Source organism: Euleptes europaea, chromosome 1 (genome assembly GCF_029931775.1).
Source record: "Euleptes europaea isolate rEulEur1 chromosome 1, rEulEur1.hap1, whole genome shotgun sequence".
Taxonomy (NCBI): Eukaryota; Metazoa; Chordata; class Lepidosauria; order Squamata; family Sphaerodactylidae; genus Euleptes; species Euleptes europaea.
The window spans coordinates 43216495-43234464 of record NC_079312.1 but is presented as its reverse complement, the minus strand read 5'-3'; the positions used below and the strand labels follow the sequence as shown (position 1 = coordinate 43234464).

At 44.2% G+C, this 17970-nt stretch overlaps 1 protein-coding gene across 1 annotated transcript in view; it reads left to right on the top strand.

Moving 5' to 3' along the window:
* The window catches only part of SHQ1 (SHQ1, H/ACA ribonucleoprotein assembly factor), a 73491-nt gene extending 55752 nt beyond the window's left edge, over positions 1-17739 (top strand). The window contains exon 11 of the mRNA XM_056846744.1: positions 17067-17739. Within this exon, the coding sequence (XP_056702722.1) occupies positions 17067-17739 (673 nt within the window). The remainder of the gene's footprint in view (positions 1-17066) is intronic.
* Positions 17740-17970: the final 231 nt, after the last annotated feature.

Genomic DNA, 17970 nt, shown 5'->3' with positions numbered 1-17970 from the left:
TGGGGTCTGGAAGGGGTTGCCACCTCCTCCATAGAGAAGTATTGTAAAGTTTACTATGCTTCTTTATGGAGGAGGGTGTGACCCCTTTGCAGGCCCATAAAATTGGACCCCCTGACCCAATCTTCACCAAACGTCAGGGTTCATGCAAGGAGTGTCCCTTGAAGCTATCCTGAAAATTTGGGAACCCTACGTCCAAAAATGCCCCCACAGGAGCTTTGAAAAAATCCCCATAGACTCTAATGGATTTGAATTTTTCGGTAAACCCGTAAATGAAGCCGAAATACAAATTTACGGGTGTGGGTATTCAGCTTATTCCGGGTTTACAAAAAAAATTGGGCCCAATAAACCCGAAATGTACCAAAAATATGTTTTTTTGCACAACCCTAAGAATGCTATGTGATCCATAAAGCGTTCTCCCCTCTCCCTCTACCGGAGACCCTGGCCACTTACCCTTTTAGTTTATGCATGTTCCTAGTGTACTTTTGTGTATTTTCCTGCCTTCCTTTCTGCCAAACTCTCTTCCCCTACCCTCTGTTGGGTTTGGGGGTGGAGGAACGACACCAAACTTGGAGAAAAACTACTGTCAGAATAAATGACACCTATTTATTTATACTCAGTCCAGGAATTTGCGTGTTCAGCTACAGCTTTGGGCTCTCTGTTTTATCGTGATTTTTTCCCCCTCCTCAAGACCTCTGGTGTACAGTGTGGAATGGGCCGTGTCATTGTTTTGACAGCTGATAACCGCCAGAGGAGGTTTCACAGCTACTGTGATGCTTATTATCCTGCCCCGCTGAGGAGCTGCTGTTTGGCCTGAGACGCGTTAGCAATTTAACTCTAGTTTCTTTCATGCAAGTTATAACACTATCTGCAGCGATCAGCAGTACACAGCTTTTTCTTGCCCTTACTGACAAGAGCGAAGGAATATTTTAAAAATAACATCTCAAAGAAACAGAAGAATCAAGCCTTTTGAATTGTGCCATTACAAAAAAAAAATTAAGTGTAAATGCAGTTCAATAACTTGCCTGCCAGTTGCCCTCCATAGAGCAGAATGCTTGGCCTAGTGCAATTTTATTTCTTTGGCTTTGACTTAAAGTCATTCTTGCTTGTTTGTGATGCAGAATGCTTTGGGCTCTGCATGAGGAGAGCTCTCTAAGGAATAGTCTTGAAGCGCAAGTTTAAAAGTGGTGTAGATGATTCACTAAGAAGCAGAAAAAGAATTGGGTTTTTTTTTAATTTCCTCATTTTCTCTACCTTTAAGGAGTCTCAAACCGGTTACTTTAAAGTAATAGTGAATGCAGTTAATGAACGAAGGATTCAGGTTATATAATGGTCTGCCTGGTCTCTTTATGGAGCATTAAAGCTGTTTGTAGTTATTATTTGTATAGGTCTGGCCAAAGTATGGCCATTTTATAATTGCCCTGTATTTTGTATTGGATGTCCCATTTTTGTACTTGATGTTTTAGCTACTATGCCAATAAATAAGGCTATGAATGAATGAGTCGCAAACCAGCTTACAATCACCTTCCCTTCCCCATAACAGGCACCTTGTGAGGTAGGTGAGGCTGAGAGAGTTCAGAGGGAACTGTGACTAGCCCAAGGTCACCCTGCAGGCTGCACGTGGAGGCATGAGGAAACCCGGCTCTCCAGGTTAGAGTCTGCTGCTCATGTGGAGGAGCAGAGAATCAAACCCGGTTCTCCAGATTAGAGTCAGCTGCTCATGTGAAGGAGTGGGAAACCATCCCAGTTCACCATATTAGAGTCCGTTGCTCATGTGGAGGAGAGGAGAGTCAAACCCAGTTGTCCAGATTAGAGTCTGCTGCTCCTAACCAGCACACCACAGGAGTCTGCCTTCAAATCTTACTGCTCTGTGCCTAAGTAGACATTTCAAGCATGCTTTTGTTTGGGCTTCCTGTCTCCCACAGGGGAGAGTGCCGTTTGAGAGCAGATGCTGCACTTCGGCACAGTGACAGCGATGGTTACAGTGAAGCCTCTCTTTCTGCGTTCTGATTCACAGGCACCAATGAGAACTGCATAAGCGCATCCCGCTTATTCCACTGTTTATAAAAGTTATCAGCAATATGTTCGTAGGCAGTCTAATCGGTTGCTAACGTTCGTGTGGTACTGCCTCATCATTGGCATCCCCTTTAGGCCAAGCGGGCATGCGCCGAAGGGACACTGCGTACTTTCTGCTGATTGTAACAAGCAGATTTTTAAAAAGCCTTTCCTTTCCGAAGTTCCACAGCTATGATCTGTATGGAAGCCCCTTAGCAAAAGCTACGTTAAAACCAATGGCATTCAGATGGTGTGTATAATTTCGTGTACACGATACCACGAAAGACTAACCCAGCCTTTGGGCTGAGTTCCTGTTGAGTGTAGCTAATTATCACACAACACATTATATTGTGTTGTTTGCAAAGAAGCCACAAACAGTTCCCCAGCACTAAGGCAGTAGGCGATTCTCGACTCTGGTTCCTGAATCCTTGACAAAAAATACTTCATCCCTAGTGAGTATCTGTGAAGAGTTATCTTAAGAGCAAACTTGGTCTGGTGTTTTAACTTTCTGATAAAAGTGAATTGGGTCAAATAAGTGTGTTTAGCGTCAAACTCTTGTAGAGAATTCTCAACCTGAAGTGCTTGTTAGAAATAGTTCAGAAGTTGTAATAAAGCACATTGAATGTACTGCGTCTTCTTTGCACATTTAGAATGTAATTGAGTCAAAGGTGCATTCTCTCCAGGCAAAATCTCCAATGCTTTCCCATTCGGAAGAGTCATTCTTCAGCAAAAATAGGGAAGTCTTGAAGGGTGATAGATTTCTGCTGTTTGCCCTTAAAGGATTTTTTTGTTTCCAAAGCATGGCACATTAAATTCTACAACGGGTTCACCTATAGGTTTCTTTCCCTTTAGATGACAGAAGTCTTTATTTCAGTATCTGCCCGGTCGTTGACCCTAACTGGCTTCTGCCTGAGAGGGGCTGCTCCAGCACTTAGTATATCTTTCCTGTTTTGTCAGTGGTGTCTTTCCTATTTCATTGAAGCTTAATTGGGTTTTCAGGGCGGTTCAGTTCTGCATGTTCTGTAGTTAAAATGCTTTGAGTTTTTCTTGTGATCTGTCTGGAATTGCTGTCCCTAATTTAGATTGAATTTTGATTTCTAGAGGCAGCGTGTGATCTGAGTGTCTTGATTTCTTGAAGTTTTGAACATTTGGTTTTTGGAGCTGCTGATCTGATTTGTGTGTTTCATACTTGTCTTCTCCCAAGTGGTGTAAAGATTATGGGAGCCTAAAGCATCAGTTGCCTTTGAAGAACACACTTGCAGATTTTGGGTCTCTCTAATAATGTTTTTTATCACACACAAGTAGTGGGGTGGGTAAAGGGTGTGCAGCAGCAGCAGAAGAAGAGTTGGTCTTTATATGCCGACTTTCTCTACCACTTAAAGGAGACTCAAACTGGCTTACAATCACCTTCCCCTCCCCACAACAGACACCCTGTGAGGTAGGTGGGGCTGAGAGAGCGTGACTGGCCCAAGGTCACCCAGCTGGCTTCGTGTGTAGGAGTGGGGAAACAAATCCAGTTCACCAGATTAGCCAACGCCGCTCATGTGAAGGAGTGAGGAATCAAACCTGGTTCTCCAGATCAGAGTCCACCGCTCTTAGCCACTACACCACACTGGCTGTCAGTGTGGTAGTGAAACAATGTCAGTTCAGCCCTTCAAATGCCAACTTCCTCTAAGCACAGTAAATTCTAAAGTTCTTTCTTCCCAAATTCTTTAACAATCCTGATTCAGACCGGATAAATATTTTCACCCCCACCCCAGTCCTTTTCTAGTGATTTCTGGATAAATTACCAATAGTTTGGAACAAAGAGGGTTTAGACCAGGGGTGGGGAACCTTTTTTCCGCCAAGGGCCATTTGGATATTTATAACATTATTCGCGGGCCATAGAAAATTATCAACTTAAAAATTAGCCGACCAAGCCCCAAGAAGGCAGCTGCCCTAGATGACCCCCCCGGCATGGCCAAGCAGGCAGGTATCCAACCGGTGGTGCACTCACCCACCTGGTGGCACAGGATAGTCTGTTGCACCAGCCGGGCATAGCCGTCCAGCCAGATGCCGGAGTTGCTCCTACTCCGCATGGTCAGGACCGGATTCTACAGCCGGCTCCTGCTACTTCCACCTGCAGGGATGAAATGAAGACACACTGGCTAAGAACTCACTCCCCCCCACGCACACGCATTCTGGCCCTGCCCCCTTTAACCCCTCCATTGTCGCCACTTCTGCCCCCAGCCCTCTTGTAGTACAGAGGGAATACGTTTCTCCATGGCCCGGGTGGGAAAGGGTTAACACAGTTTCTTGGGCGGTCCTTGCAGCTCCATAGCTAATGACTTTTCTGCAAGGGGGAAAATGGTTCCTTTTCTCAGCAAAACAAACACACATCTCTCTTGAATAGGGGCTATTCCTGTCCGCGGGAGGGGGCGGATTGCCGATCTTAGATCCTTCTGAGCTAGAGATCTGCCAGGACCCATGAAGGGCCAGACCAAATGATTTTGCGGGCCTTAAACGGCCCCCGGGCCTGACGTTCCCCACCCCTGGTTTAGACCTTGACTTTTCAACCCTCAGAATTGTTGCCACCCTCATCCAGAAGGATCAGCAGGATGCCTTGGAGATGTGATCTAGTGCTACTTAGTGTTCTGATAGGCTGGCCTGGAAACGCCTGCTTCAGAAATAGAAGAGCGTTAATAGAAACTGCTTTTGAAGATAAGGACTTGTTTCAAAGATGGTGGTACGAGGTCACGCTGAATGGCAAGCGTTTTCCTTGAATATTGGTGTTATGATCCATCGCAAGCATCATTTTTCACTAGTGACAACTGTTTAATGTCAAATCGGGAGATAACACAAAAGAGAGCGAGTGTAGAAAATTATAAAGGAATGTTTGGATTGCTTTGTGGATCCCGTTATAGAAACTGATTGAATTGTAAAGGTATATTTGAGGACTATGTTTAAAGACTCTTGCTTGGTTTCGTACTTGGAGTCCAAGTATTCACTTATGCGAGGTTTGGATGAAAATTTTCCCTGGTCCGAGTTTGTGGTGAATGCACGCTCAAAGTGTGTATTTTTTGGTCCACTTCTGACATACAGCCCTTAGTATGTTCCTGGACTGTGCTTGTAGTTTGCTGTAATAATGAATTATGTAGTCCATTCTTGTGTTCCAGGAATTCTTGGGGTTCCTTTTTGAAAGCTTATTAGGGATTCCTCAGTGAAAAGATTAAAAACTTTGGCTAGGCATCCCGGAAAAACAACTCGGGCACAATTGCAGATATTCCCATAAAATTGTCAGCCGTAGGCCATTATTGGGTGGTGTACCCCCTCAGCTCGTATGGGGTAATCACAGGTCTGACTAGCTTATAAGAATGTCTGCAAAACATACCAGAGTTCCTGAAAAGAAACATGAATCTGGAAAGAGTTCCCTGAAGGGGGAGATACTGCAAGCCACTAATACTACTGTGGTTTATAATATCTTGCCTTTGTGTACATGAGTAGCCCCTCCTTCAATTTATTCTCCAAACTACCCTGAGGAATAGGAGAGAGTAACTGGCCCAAAGTCACCAAGTGAGCAAGGAGGAGGAGGTTAGTTTTTATACCTCAGTTTTTTCTACCTTTAAGTAGTTCCAAACCGGCTTACAATCTCCTTCCCTTCCTTTCCCCACAACAGACACCTTGTGAGGTAGCTGGGGCTGAGAGAGTTCTGAAAGAACTGTGACTAGCCGAAGGTCACCCAGCAGGCTTCATGTGTAGGAATGGAGAAATCAACCCGGTTCTCCAGATGAGAGTCTGCCGCTCATGTGGAGGAGTGGGAATCAAACCCGGTTCTCCAGAGTAGAGTCCCCTGCTCTTAACCACTACACCAAGCTGGCTGACTAAGGATTTGAGTCATAGTCCAGCCACTATACCGCTCTGGTTTTCCCTGTTAGGGGTATGTTAGAAGATCATAGAACATCATGTTAATATACAGGGGCTACATTAATAATTTGTTTTTGGGACTAGAATTCTCTGATTGCCTTGCTGTTTCAGTATGAAGAAACTTCCATGCCTTGATTAGTAAGTGACTCTTATCAGATGGCATCTCACTCTAGTTTTTGTACTTGGATACAGACTTTAGAGTTGTGATTTATTCCAGACTTCTAGTTAACAACCTTACCTCTGGAGAATTTTAAGTTGCAAAATACAAGGGAGGTAGCCTATAGGCACGATGGCCTCAGATCTTGGATAAAATATTAAACAATACGGATTAATTTAATAGCATGGCCTGCCTGTAACGTTCCACTTTTAAAGGAGGGTTTTTTATATGTTTTGTTGCTTTTAGACTTTAAGGTTTTCAGTGTTCGCAAAACATGCCCAATGGGCAGGGCAAATGCTTGCGCTACATTGCCACAGGATGATCAGACCCACTCAGCTTTAGCGTCATCTAACTCAGTGAGATGTTGGTAATAACATCAAGGTTTGAGAAGGTATATATATATAAAAAAGGGAGGGACTGTGGCTCAGTGGTGGAGCATCTGCTTGGCATGCAGAAGGTCCCAGGTTCAATCCCCCGCATCTCCAGTTAAAGGGGCTGGGCAGGTAGGTGATGTGAAAGACCCCTGCCTGAGACCCTGGAAAGCCGTTGCCGGTCTGAGTAGACAATACTGACTTTGATGGACCAAGGGCCTGATTCAGGTATAAGGCAGCTTCATGTGTTCAAAACCTGCTGGCACAGCCCTCTCAGGAATATTGGGCAAGTGTGATAGTTGTAATCAGGACAGATTCCAAGTAAATTTATTCTCTTGGCAGCCTTCATTGTCTGTGCTTAATAATCTGTCTAGCGGGTTTTAAATAATTACCCTGCCCATTGTAACCCCCGATTCTGAACTTTTGAAGGTTACTTGCCTTGTGACACTTTGTTCATGCTGAAAGCTGGTCACATTTTGGCAAGATACATATGCAAGACCAGGGTAATCTGATATGCCCGACGATTTAGCATTGTTCAAAGGTGACCCTCCCCCTTTGCAAACGTGGTTGCTTCTTCTCCAGTCTCCCGATAATCTGGTGTGCCTGTACTGATTCACAGAGCATCCTATACAGTTCATTGATACAGGGATCCCAGGTTTCTTCCAGCCTTGCTCAGGAAAATCACTGGGCTAACGGACTTTGAAAAGGTTTGCTTACCTAGTGTCTGAATGAGACAAATATGTGAGGTGTGTTTTTTCTGTACCAGCTAGGAATATCAAAGCGCAATATGTGCAGTCTATTGCTGTTTCTCATAGAGATGAAGCTTAGCTTATTATAACATTAGATATAGATGGATGGATGGATAGATAGGTATGAGTTTTTGTTTGTGTTGATAAATGTAATAATTGTAAGGTGACACCACCTTGCAAAAACCTTTATATGCACTTGTGAGGGACATTGTTTTGTAACAATCTGGATTTAAGCAAATAAATTAAACTTAATTGGCTATAGAGATTGGTATGCTGTGACCTGGATGGCCTACGCTAGCCCAGTCTTGTCAGAAGCTAAGCAGGGTCAGCCAGAAGTTCAGGGTTGCTACCCAGAGGCAGGCAATGGCAAACAACCTGTGTTTGTCTCTTGCCTTGAAAAACCTACACTGTTGCCATAAGTCCACTGTGACTTGACAGCACTTGCCACCACAGAGGTTGGTAGAATGAAAGTCATGTATAAGTTGGAAGGAAGTGGTGGGTGTCTGCTTGCCATGATGGTCAACCCATTTCTCATAAAGTCCTGTGGGAAATCTTTGCTATAGAAATACCGCAACAATTTTCAAAGCTTTTTTTAAAAAAAAATTGGGAGGAGGGGAAGCAACTCTGAGCTTTAGTTCACTGGAATGCACACATTACAAAGAATATGGGTCAGTTCCCACAGGATTCTTTTCATTCATGGAGACATCCATGTGATAAACGTCATGTTCTCATGCCTTTCTGGCATTCCTGGCATATGCTATTCTCTACAGGAATCATTCTGATACGCTCTTAAGCAGGCAAATGTTTTACATCAAACCCAGCTCTGCTTCTCCAGTTGAGCTTTACTGGAGTTCCCCGAGACAAAGAAAGAAGCATGTCGTCTGCCAGCTATCAAAACCGTCTCTGAAAACAGCAAAAGCTTAAGACCTGTTTGGATTAAATTAGGAGGTTAAACAAAAGGGAAGTCAGGGGGAAGCCGCCTGCCCCGCAGAGGTAGCACAGCTCTGCCTGTGAGTTGTCACTCCAGGTGTGTGGGCAATTTTTGGTTGCTGCCTCGGTTGCGTTGTCTGTTCCCCAAAGCTGTGTGTTAAATAAAAAAACATGCCTACAATCAATTTAGCTTGCAATTAAACATTTTCCTTAAGCAGTTGGCACTACGACAACTGATAATTACCACGAGCAACACTTTGAAAAAGCCTTATTATGCTTGTTTATGTAGGATCACTCTTGGCATCATAATAAGCCACCATTAACATAAATGTACTTACTGTATGAGCACACCTTAATGTTATCGTGAGACTCAATTAATCACACGGGATAATTAAAATGAGTGACTTTAATCTTCCTGAATTAAATGCTTATCAGAAGAGCTTTAAAACTTCAAGGTATGTTGCCAGGTCCCTGTGCCCCTCTACTTCCCTTCATACTATCCTTTTTCTTTTCTTTGCTTTGTTGTCTTGTTAACTGCCCGGGGCTGCATTCATGCGCCATGCTCTTGTCAAAATTATTGAGCTATGCCTCCCTCCTCTCAGAGTCTCCCTTGGGAAGCTGCCTCTGCTGTGCTTCCTGCAATTTGACTTGGCTTTTCTCCGTTGGCATGGATCTGAAATGTTAATAAGCTTTGCTTTTAAGTTGGCAAGTAAACTCCTGGTGCTTGGTTCACAACACTATGCAGTTGCGTTTTTTCTTTTAAAAAAATAGAAAAGAGAACGGATAGGTAATTGCCTGTGGAACAGGTCCCCTATGTGCCCATATAGCCTCAGGGGAGGGACTGTAACTCCCTAAGCACACCCTTTGCATCCAGAAAATTCCAGGTTCTATTCCTCGTGCTTCCAGCTCACAAAGGATCTTGGGTAGCAGGGCTGGGGAGAAACTTGGAAGAGCTGATACCATTGATGTAACTCTTCCAAGTAAAAACGTCTCTTAAGAACATAGGAAAATCCATGCTGGATCAGACCAAGGTCCTTCAGGTTCAGCAGTCTGTTCACACAGTGGCCAACCAGGTGCCTCTAGGAAGCCCACAAACAAGACAACTGCAGCAGCATTGTCCTGCCTGTGCTCCACAGCACTTATTATAATAGGCATGCTCTCCTGATCCTGGAGAGAATAGGTATGCATCATGACTAGTATCCATTTTTACTAGTAGCCATGAATAGCCCTATCCTCCATGAACATGTCTACTCTTTAAGCCTTCCAAGTTGGCAGCCATCATCACATCCTGGGGCAGGGAGTTCCACAATTTAACTATGCACTGTGTGAAGAAATGCTTCCTTTTATCTGTTTTGAATCTCTCACCCTCCAGCTTCAGCAGACGACCCCACATTCTGGTATTATGAGAGAGAGAAGCTTTCCCTGTCCACTCTCCCCACACCATGCATAATTTTATAGATCTCTATCATGCCTCCCCTTAACCGCCTTCTGTCTAAGCTAAACAGCCCTAAGCTTTTTAGGCAGCTTCTTTGTAACGTAACTACCTGCCCCGCTGCTACAGTTCAGTTTTATTGCTCATTTTCACTAGTGGGGAGGGGCAGATTTGCAGAAGAATTTTTGGATGCTTTATGATGTCTTTGTTATATTTTGTCTATTTAGAATGATGCAAGAGATTGCATATTTTACATGGGTGTGGAAGCCCCTTAATGTATGGTTTGGTTTAAATGTCATCATAGGGTATCTTTTCTGGCACCCATCCAATGAAGCCAGTGACATGAAGTGCAGTTAGAAATGTAACGGCATCAGCACATGTAATGTCATCCTGAGATGTGATACTGCAAAGAGGGACTGGGAAATCTATATGGGGCTGCTGTTTTGCATGGCAACTTATATTTTTTGTAACGTGGTTCAGCTCAAAAAAGACTGCCGGAATTATTGGTCTTCTGGGAATATGTACTAACCCAATTAGAGGACTTTAAGAAAGATGTAGACAATCTGGAACGGGTCCAGAGGAGGGCAACAAAGATGGTGAGGGGTCTGGAGACCAAGTTCTATGAGGAAAGCTTGAAGGAGCTGGGTATGTTTAGCTTGAAAAGGAGAAGACTGAGAGGGGATAGGATAACCATGTTCAAGTACTTGAAGGGCTGTCATATAGAGGAGGGTGCCAAGTGGTTTTCTGTTGCCCCAGAAGGTCGGACCAGAACCAACAGGTTGAAATTAAATCAGAAGAGTTTCCATCTAGACATTAGGAAGAACTTTCTAACTGTTAGAGCGGTTCCTCAGTGGAACAGGCTTCCTCGGGAGGTGGTGAGTGCTCCTTCCCTGGAGGTTTTTAAGAAGAGGCTAGATGGCCATCTGATGACTGTAGGCAGATCATGAGAGGGAGGGCACCTTGGCCATCTTATGGGCATGAAGTAGGGGGTCACTGGGGGTGTGGGGGGGGAGGTAGATTGGAATTTCCTGCATTGTGCAGGGGGTTGGACTAGATGGCCCTGGTGGTCCCTTCCAACTCTATGATTCTACGAAGACGTTTGTATCCATTTCCCTAAGACCTTTCTGTGAACTTAACGGTTGTTTGTGGGTGAAGGAGACATGAAATTGCCATCACGACGGGTTTTTTAAAAAGAATTCGGCAGTATTCTTTTAATGACAAATGGAGTACAACTAAAGCCTTTTCATGCTACAATGTTGTTTGCCTGCAATCAAAAAGGTATGTTTCTGAAAAGGAGTTTGATTTTTTTTTTTTTTTGTACTTCCATGCACACACAGAGAGAGAATGCAGAAATAAATCACCAGGAAAGAGAATTGCTGAGTTCAGGAGCACTACCAGACTGATTCAGTGGGATAGAGAAAATTCACTGCTCAGGGAAGACAATAAAAAATCCTGGCTATTAACATGACAGAGAAGATTTTTCCAGAAGGAGCTTGGAAAATCCAGCGGATAGGGGGAACAGAACAAGTTCTGGGTCAACCAAGATGGGTTACATGAAACGTTTCCAGGGGGAAAAAAATGAAGTCACTTTAGGGGGGGGCGTTTCCTCTCCAAGAAGCTAGTAAAGTTGCTGGAGGTTTGCCTGCAATGGAGTGAATGTCTTTGCTGGCAGAGTAGGTTACTATTTTCCACGAAGCTTAAAGTGGGCACCCAAAAAATGCATTTCCCAGGTTAACAATACAATGCAGACGTTACTTTTCTTTTGCGTTATATTGTTAGCCTGGGGAGTGCATCTGCTAGAAGGTATGGTCTTTCAGCATCAACAAACTTGTTCTGACAAGGTTATCCGGGCTGTGTAACCGTGGTCTTGGAATTTTCTTTCCTGACGTTTCGCCAGCAACTGTGGCAGGCATCTTCAGAGTAGTAACACTGAAGGACAGTGTCTCTCAGTGTCAAGGGTGTAGAAAGAGTAATATATAGTCAGAAAGGGGTTGGGTTTGAGCTGAGTATTGTCCTGCAAAAGTATTGTCCTGTAAGTATCAAGATAATGTGCTAATGAGGGTATGGTATGTTAATATGGAACCATTGTATCCTGAAGTGATCTGTTAATGTGTGTAATCCAAAACTAATCTGTATGGCTATTGTTGAATGTTGTCTTTGTCTGGAGGTGTTTCAGGGCAGGAAGCCAAGCCTTATTCATTCTTAAACTCTCCTCTTTTCTGTTAAAGTTGTGCTGATGTTTGTGAATTTCAATGGCTTCTCTGTGCAATCTGACAAAATAGTTGGTAGAATTGTCCAGTCTTTCAGTGTCTTGGAATAAGACCCTGTGTCCTGTTTGTGTCAGTCCATGTTCAGCCACTGCTGATTTCTCAGGTTGGCCAAGTCTGCAGACTTGGCCAACCTGAGAAATCAGCAGTGGCTGAACATGGACTGACACAAACAGGACACAGGGTCTTATTCCAAGACACTGAAAGACTGGACAATTCTACCAACTATTTTGTCAGATTGCACAGAGAAGCCATTGAAATTCACAAACATCAGCACAACTTTAACAGAAAAGAGGAGAGTTTAAGAATGAATAAGGCTTGGCTTCCTGCCCTGAAACACCTCCAGACAAAGACAACATTCAACAATAGCCATACAGATTAGTTTTGGATTACACACATTAACAGATCACTTCAGGATACAATGGTTCCATATTAACATACCATACCCTCATTAGCACATTATCTTGATACTTACAGGACAATACTTTTGCAGGACAATACTCAGCTCAAACCCAACCCCTTTCTGACTATATATTACTCTTTCTACACCCTTGACACTGAGAGACACTGTCCTTCAGTGTTACTACTCTGAAGATGCCTGCCACAGTTGCTGGCGAAACGTCAGGAAAGAAAATTCCAAGACCACGGTTACACAGCCCGGATAACCTACAAGAACCAATGAACTCTGACCGTGAAAGCCTTCGACAATATTTTGTTCTGACAAGGCTTCTCCTTTCTGGAGGTTACAAACCAAGAGCGGATCTTGACAACAGCGCTGCCTTTGTTTGAACCGTCCGTCCTAGCGGCTGTGCTGTGGGCATTCGCACCAACTGCTTGGCTTATTCTTGTTAGGGAAAGGGATACTCATCAGGGACACGAGTAAGATTTGACCTGCTGTTTTTTTCCCCTAGACAAGACTTTTATGATATTCCTTGCTTTTGTTAGCATCTCAGGGCTGTGTCCTGCAGCACTGTTGGAGAACCAACGGTGACTTCGACATCTTCGAAAATGTACGCGAGTGTCTTGTTCGAATGAATGCGTGTGCCTTGGCTCCCAGCCAGACCCGTGAGCTGCTCTAATGCTTCTGGAGTTTGCTGATCTGGCCGATAGCCAAACATATGTAATACGCCCTCTGATAAACATAGCTGCTTGTCTTTTGAAAGCTGTGGGTGTCTGTTTCTGTGAGCATGCTGGAGTTTGTACCCTCCCATATAATAGAACTTCCCCACACGTTACACTAAGAGAAGATCACGTGAACACGGCTGCAAAGTATTTTCTCAGAACCATGAAGAACAGCAGCTATTCAAGTTCTGTTGCGTCAGTACGTTTTGAAGTAGCAATGACATAGCTATTGTACATTCAGTCCTAGCTCTGTTTAAAAAATAAATAATTTGCAGCTGTTCTTTAAGTGAACTTTAAAATTGTCAATGAACATCCCATAATTGCACAGTTTACTGTATCTCTCTTATTCTCATGGGGCTTTTGCACATGCAGTGTTTTGCACCTTTAAAGTCTACATAGGACCATTTTATCACAGATTAAACCATTTGTGACGCACGCAGTCTTCTGTTGACAGACATCTCAATACACCCGTGTGTGCAGTGGTTTGAAGAAGAGTAGGTTTTTATATGCCCACTTTCTCTACCACTTAAGGGAGACTCAAATTGGCTTACAATCACCTTCCCTTCCTCTTCCGACAACAGACACCCTGTGAGGTAGGTGGGGCCGAGAGAGTGTGCCTAGCCCAAGGACACCCAGCTGGCTTCGTGTGCAGGAGTGGGGAAACAAATCCAGTTCACCAGATTAGCCTCCGCCGCTCATGTGGAGGGGTGGGGAGTCAAACCGGTTCGCCAGATCAGAGTCCACCACTCCAAACCACTGCTCTTAACCACTACTCCACGCTGGCTCTCTACCAGAAATCTCTACTGTACACTTTTTTTTTTATTACAAAGAAGAGAACAAAAACAAAACAAAACTACAGTTTCATGAAATATGTGGGAGGGAGGGAGAAGAAAAGGAAAACCAGGTATAAACAGCAGGCATACATCCCTTCCCCCCCCCCCCTTGCCATAGAGTTTTGTCTCAGGCTATCAATCAACTTTTCACCACTTCCTGCAACAGCAGGTCTGCTATAAATCCTGCCGTAACTGACTGGGTTTCATTTCCTCTGCCAAACCCTGCTAACCTGCGAGGCATGACACAGTGACACGAGAGCGAGCAGCTGATAATGTAATACATGACTCCTGCGAGGCGAAAGTTAAAGTGCCTGTTCTCTCCGCTGAATGATTTTCAAGATCTTTTTATTTTAGTCCCCAAGGGGCATAATTACTCTGTGTAACACACTGTGCATTTTTTTTAATCTCCTAAAGGAATTTTATTCAAAGGCATGTCAAAAGGATGCGGACAACCGAGAGGCTTTTCTTAGGCTTTCTCGCCCCTTTCCAAATTGCCTTCGTTCCAGGAGGCAATGCATCGTCTTACAACATGTTCCAGAAGGATCTTTTAGCTCAGTCCCAATTATAAGAATATCAGGTGAAGGGCTACAACTCCGTGGTGGAGCATGTATGTCAGGTCACATGAACTCATGAAGCTGAATCAATTATACTGAATCAGACCCATGGTCCATCAAAGTCAGTATTGTCTACTCAGACCAGCAGCGGCTCTCCGGGGTCTCATGTAGAGGTCTTTCACAACACCTCCCTGCCTGGTTTCTTTAACTGGAGATGCCGGGGTTGAACCTGGGACCTTCTGCATTCCAAGCAGAGGCTCTACCACTGAGCCACAGTTTCTCCCCCTAAATGAAATCTGCCTTATACTGAAGCAGACTATTGGGTCATCAAGATAAGTATTGCCCACTCAGACTGGCAGCAGTTCTCCAGGGTCTCAGGTAGAGATTTTTCATATCACCTACTGCCTGGTCCTTTTAACTGGAGATGCCAGGGATTGAACCTGGAACCTTCTGCATGCCAAGCAGAGGCTCTACCACAGAGCCACAGCCTCTCCCCCTGGCAGCAGCTCTCCAGGGTCTCAGGTAGAGATCTTTCATATTACCTACTGCCTAGTCTTTTTAACTGGAGGTGCCAGGGATTGAACCTGGGACCTTCTGCATGCAAAGCAGAAGCTCTTCCACTGAATGCAAAGCAGAAGCTCTCTCCCCCCCCCCTGCATTCAGTTCTTAATATTTACAATTAAAGGATTTCCATTACCAGGGCAGAGACAGATCCCTGCCTGAAATGCAGTAAATGCATCCCTGCGAGACAGGCTTGAGAGTAGTGAATGGAGCACCAATCTGATGTCTTATTTATAGATGTTTATACCCTGCTTCAATCCCCTATGGGGACCCAAAGTAGCTTACAACATTCTTCTCTTCCCTCTTGCATTTTACCCTCACAACAACTGTTTTCGTCACTACAAGCTATGTCTCTCCCTTGTGAATGTGGTAAATCGGCAGCCCTTGTTTCTTAATTTCACAACCTTTGCGTATATCCTCACTGAACTGTAGCAAATGCTGGGTTTAAAAACATTGACTTAAATTAATACTGAAATGTACACTGTCCAGCTTTTAAATACAAAAAAATTGGTATTTTAAAAAAAGAAGAAGAGTTGGTTTTTATATGCCGGCTTTCTCTACCACTTAAGGAAATATCAAGCCAGTTTACAATTACCTTCCCTTCCCCACAACAGACACCCTGTGAGATAGGTGGGGCTGAGAGAGCTGTGAATAGCCCAAGGCCACCCAGCTGGCTTCATGTGTGGGATTGGGGAAACAAATCCAGCTCACCTGATTAGCATCCGTCACTCACATGGAGAAGTGGGGAATCAAACCCGGTCATCCAGATCAGACTCTACCGCTCCAAATGACCGCTCTTAACCACTACACCATGCTGTAATAAAGTATATAATAAAGTATAGTTGCCAAAAGATCAGTCTTGCAGAAATAAGGGTGTTTTGGAACCCTGGAGGAACATCCCTTTTTGTTCTGTGGTAGCATTCAGTACATATCCACTGATTAATGTTCCAGAATAAGGGACACTGATTTGAAGCAAGAGATGTGAGGGACATCAGACAAAATATATACAGGCCATGGTTATACAGAGCCGTGAGCCCTCCATTTGTGCTTGAACCGTCTGCCTCATCTCTGGGTACAAGAGTTAGCTGTACTTGCTGAGCCATATTTTGCTTTGTGCTGGTTACATTGGTGGGAAACTTCATGTAGGTCATTACTATGAAATAGACTTGGTGATCATTTCTTGCTGCAATATTTGCAAGCAGTTCTTCTGCCTCACACCATTATTCCTCCCCCCCCAATTCCCTCTTTTGATGACTTCTTCGTATAAAAAGTGTTTAATCTCCAGCCACAGAATTGAAAAGTGACCCTGTGTTATCACAGATGGCGTGCTGGTGGTTTGGGTGGCCAAGTGAATGTCTTGGCCACTCAAACCACCAGCACGCCATCTGTGATAACACAGGGTGACTTTCATGAGTCCAAAATCTCTTTTTTAAAATTCAGTAGACATTGCAACGCAAGCATTACGTGCTGTTAGAAATTAACCAAACAGTGGTAGGGTAACACATTCTTCTCCTTCCAGAGAGACACCCACAGATCTCTGCTTCTTAAACAGAGTCACCAACCAGCAATCTATAACCTTACACTCTGTACATTCCTAAGAACGCTACCCAGAAAGCAAACCCCATTGAATACACCTGAGTAGTATTTGGAGTAGACCTGTTTAGGATTGGCCCAATTGTCTAAACTTGTGTCATTCCAGATACATGGTTTGTCATAGCTTTGCAATCTCAAAAAAGATGAGCTGAAACTGTTTACTAAGGTTACTGTGGTCTGAATTTTTCTGCAAACTAGTGGAGGTAAACCAGCCAAGGGGAATCAGGAGGCAGATTCATTTCCCATATCTAAACTAGTACTATGTTGCTATATTCAAAAAGCTTGGAGAAGATAGTTTCAGATGAGGTGTCCTTTCACAGAGTAATACTGGGCAACTGCTGAGAATACGTGGGAACTCACAATCCAGTTGTGGATATTCAGGAAACTTCTCTGTAATCCCAATAACAGGACTTCCATCGCTGTTCTGTTTTATTTTTGTCATCACAAATCCAATGGCTTTGTCCTTGAGTTTGTGTCTGCCTGTCAAATAAAGCATATCGTAAAATGTCATCTTATTTCTCTCTCTGCTTTTTTTTTTTAAGGTCACAGAAATTGGCAGCCCTTGCCCAACGCGTGCAGAAAGCAGAGCTGAATAAGGCCAAATTAGGCTTCGAACTAGACGAGCTGGAAATGGCAGCACGGCTCGTACGGGAGGAAGAAAAGGAGTTAAAAGCTGCTGGCGTAGACATTTCCAAGCAGCAGCAGCTGCCACCTCCTCCCTCCAGAAGAGAAATGAGTGGCTCTGAAGACTCAAGCAGCACTTCATCATACGAGACAGAAGGCTCCGATTCGGATGAACAAGAGTCCTCAGCCAGTGAAGATGGGAAAATAAATCCTTTACAAAGCACGCCTGGAGAGGAGAGGACAGCCCCACTCATTGGCTGTAATGGATTAAGGCGAGACACAGACACTTTGACGTTAGACGCTAGTAATGAAAAATCAAAGGCTGCCTTACGATCTACATCTGTTCCTGGGAAACTGATAGAAGAATTAGGAAATCGAATGCAGGCTGCAGCGAGGCTTACGGAACAACCTGAAGGATCGCTGCCTGGCAGTGATGGCAGCGGTTCTTTGCAAGAGACGGGAACGAGCCGCACGGCTGAACCCCCAGGACTTTCACCAGACCGTAATGGAGACGGAGGTTTCTTGGAGGTGACTCCAAAGCCTAGTCCTCTTCTCGTTCTGGGCGCCGCAGATGAAGATGCAACTTCCTAAGCAAATAGGGGTGGGGTGGATTCCAGGCCATTCTGACTGTCAGATGTCACTCCATCAAATTGGAGGGAGGGGGTGCAGCCTTTTAAGGTTTCATCTTTCATGTTTCTTCCTGCATTTCTTAGTCAAAAGCCTATGCAGAAAACAGTGGACAGGATTCTGTTAAATGCGGTCCAGGACATCAGCCACCCGCCTTAATAAAATTCTTATGCCTGTGTGTATGGGACTCCTATG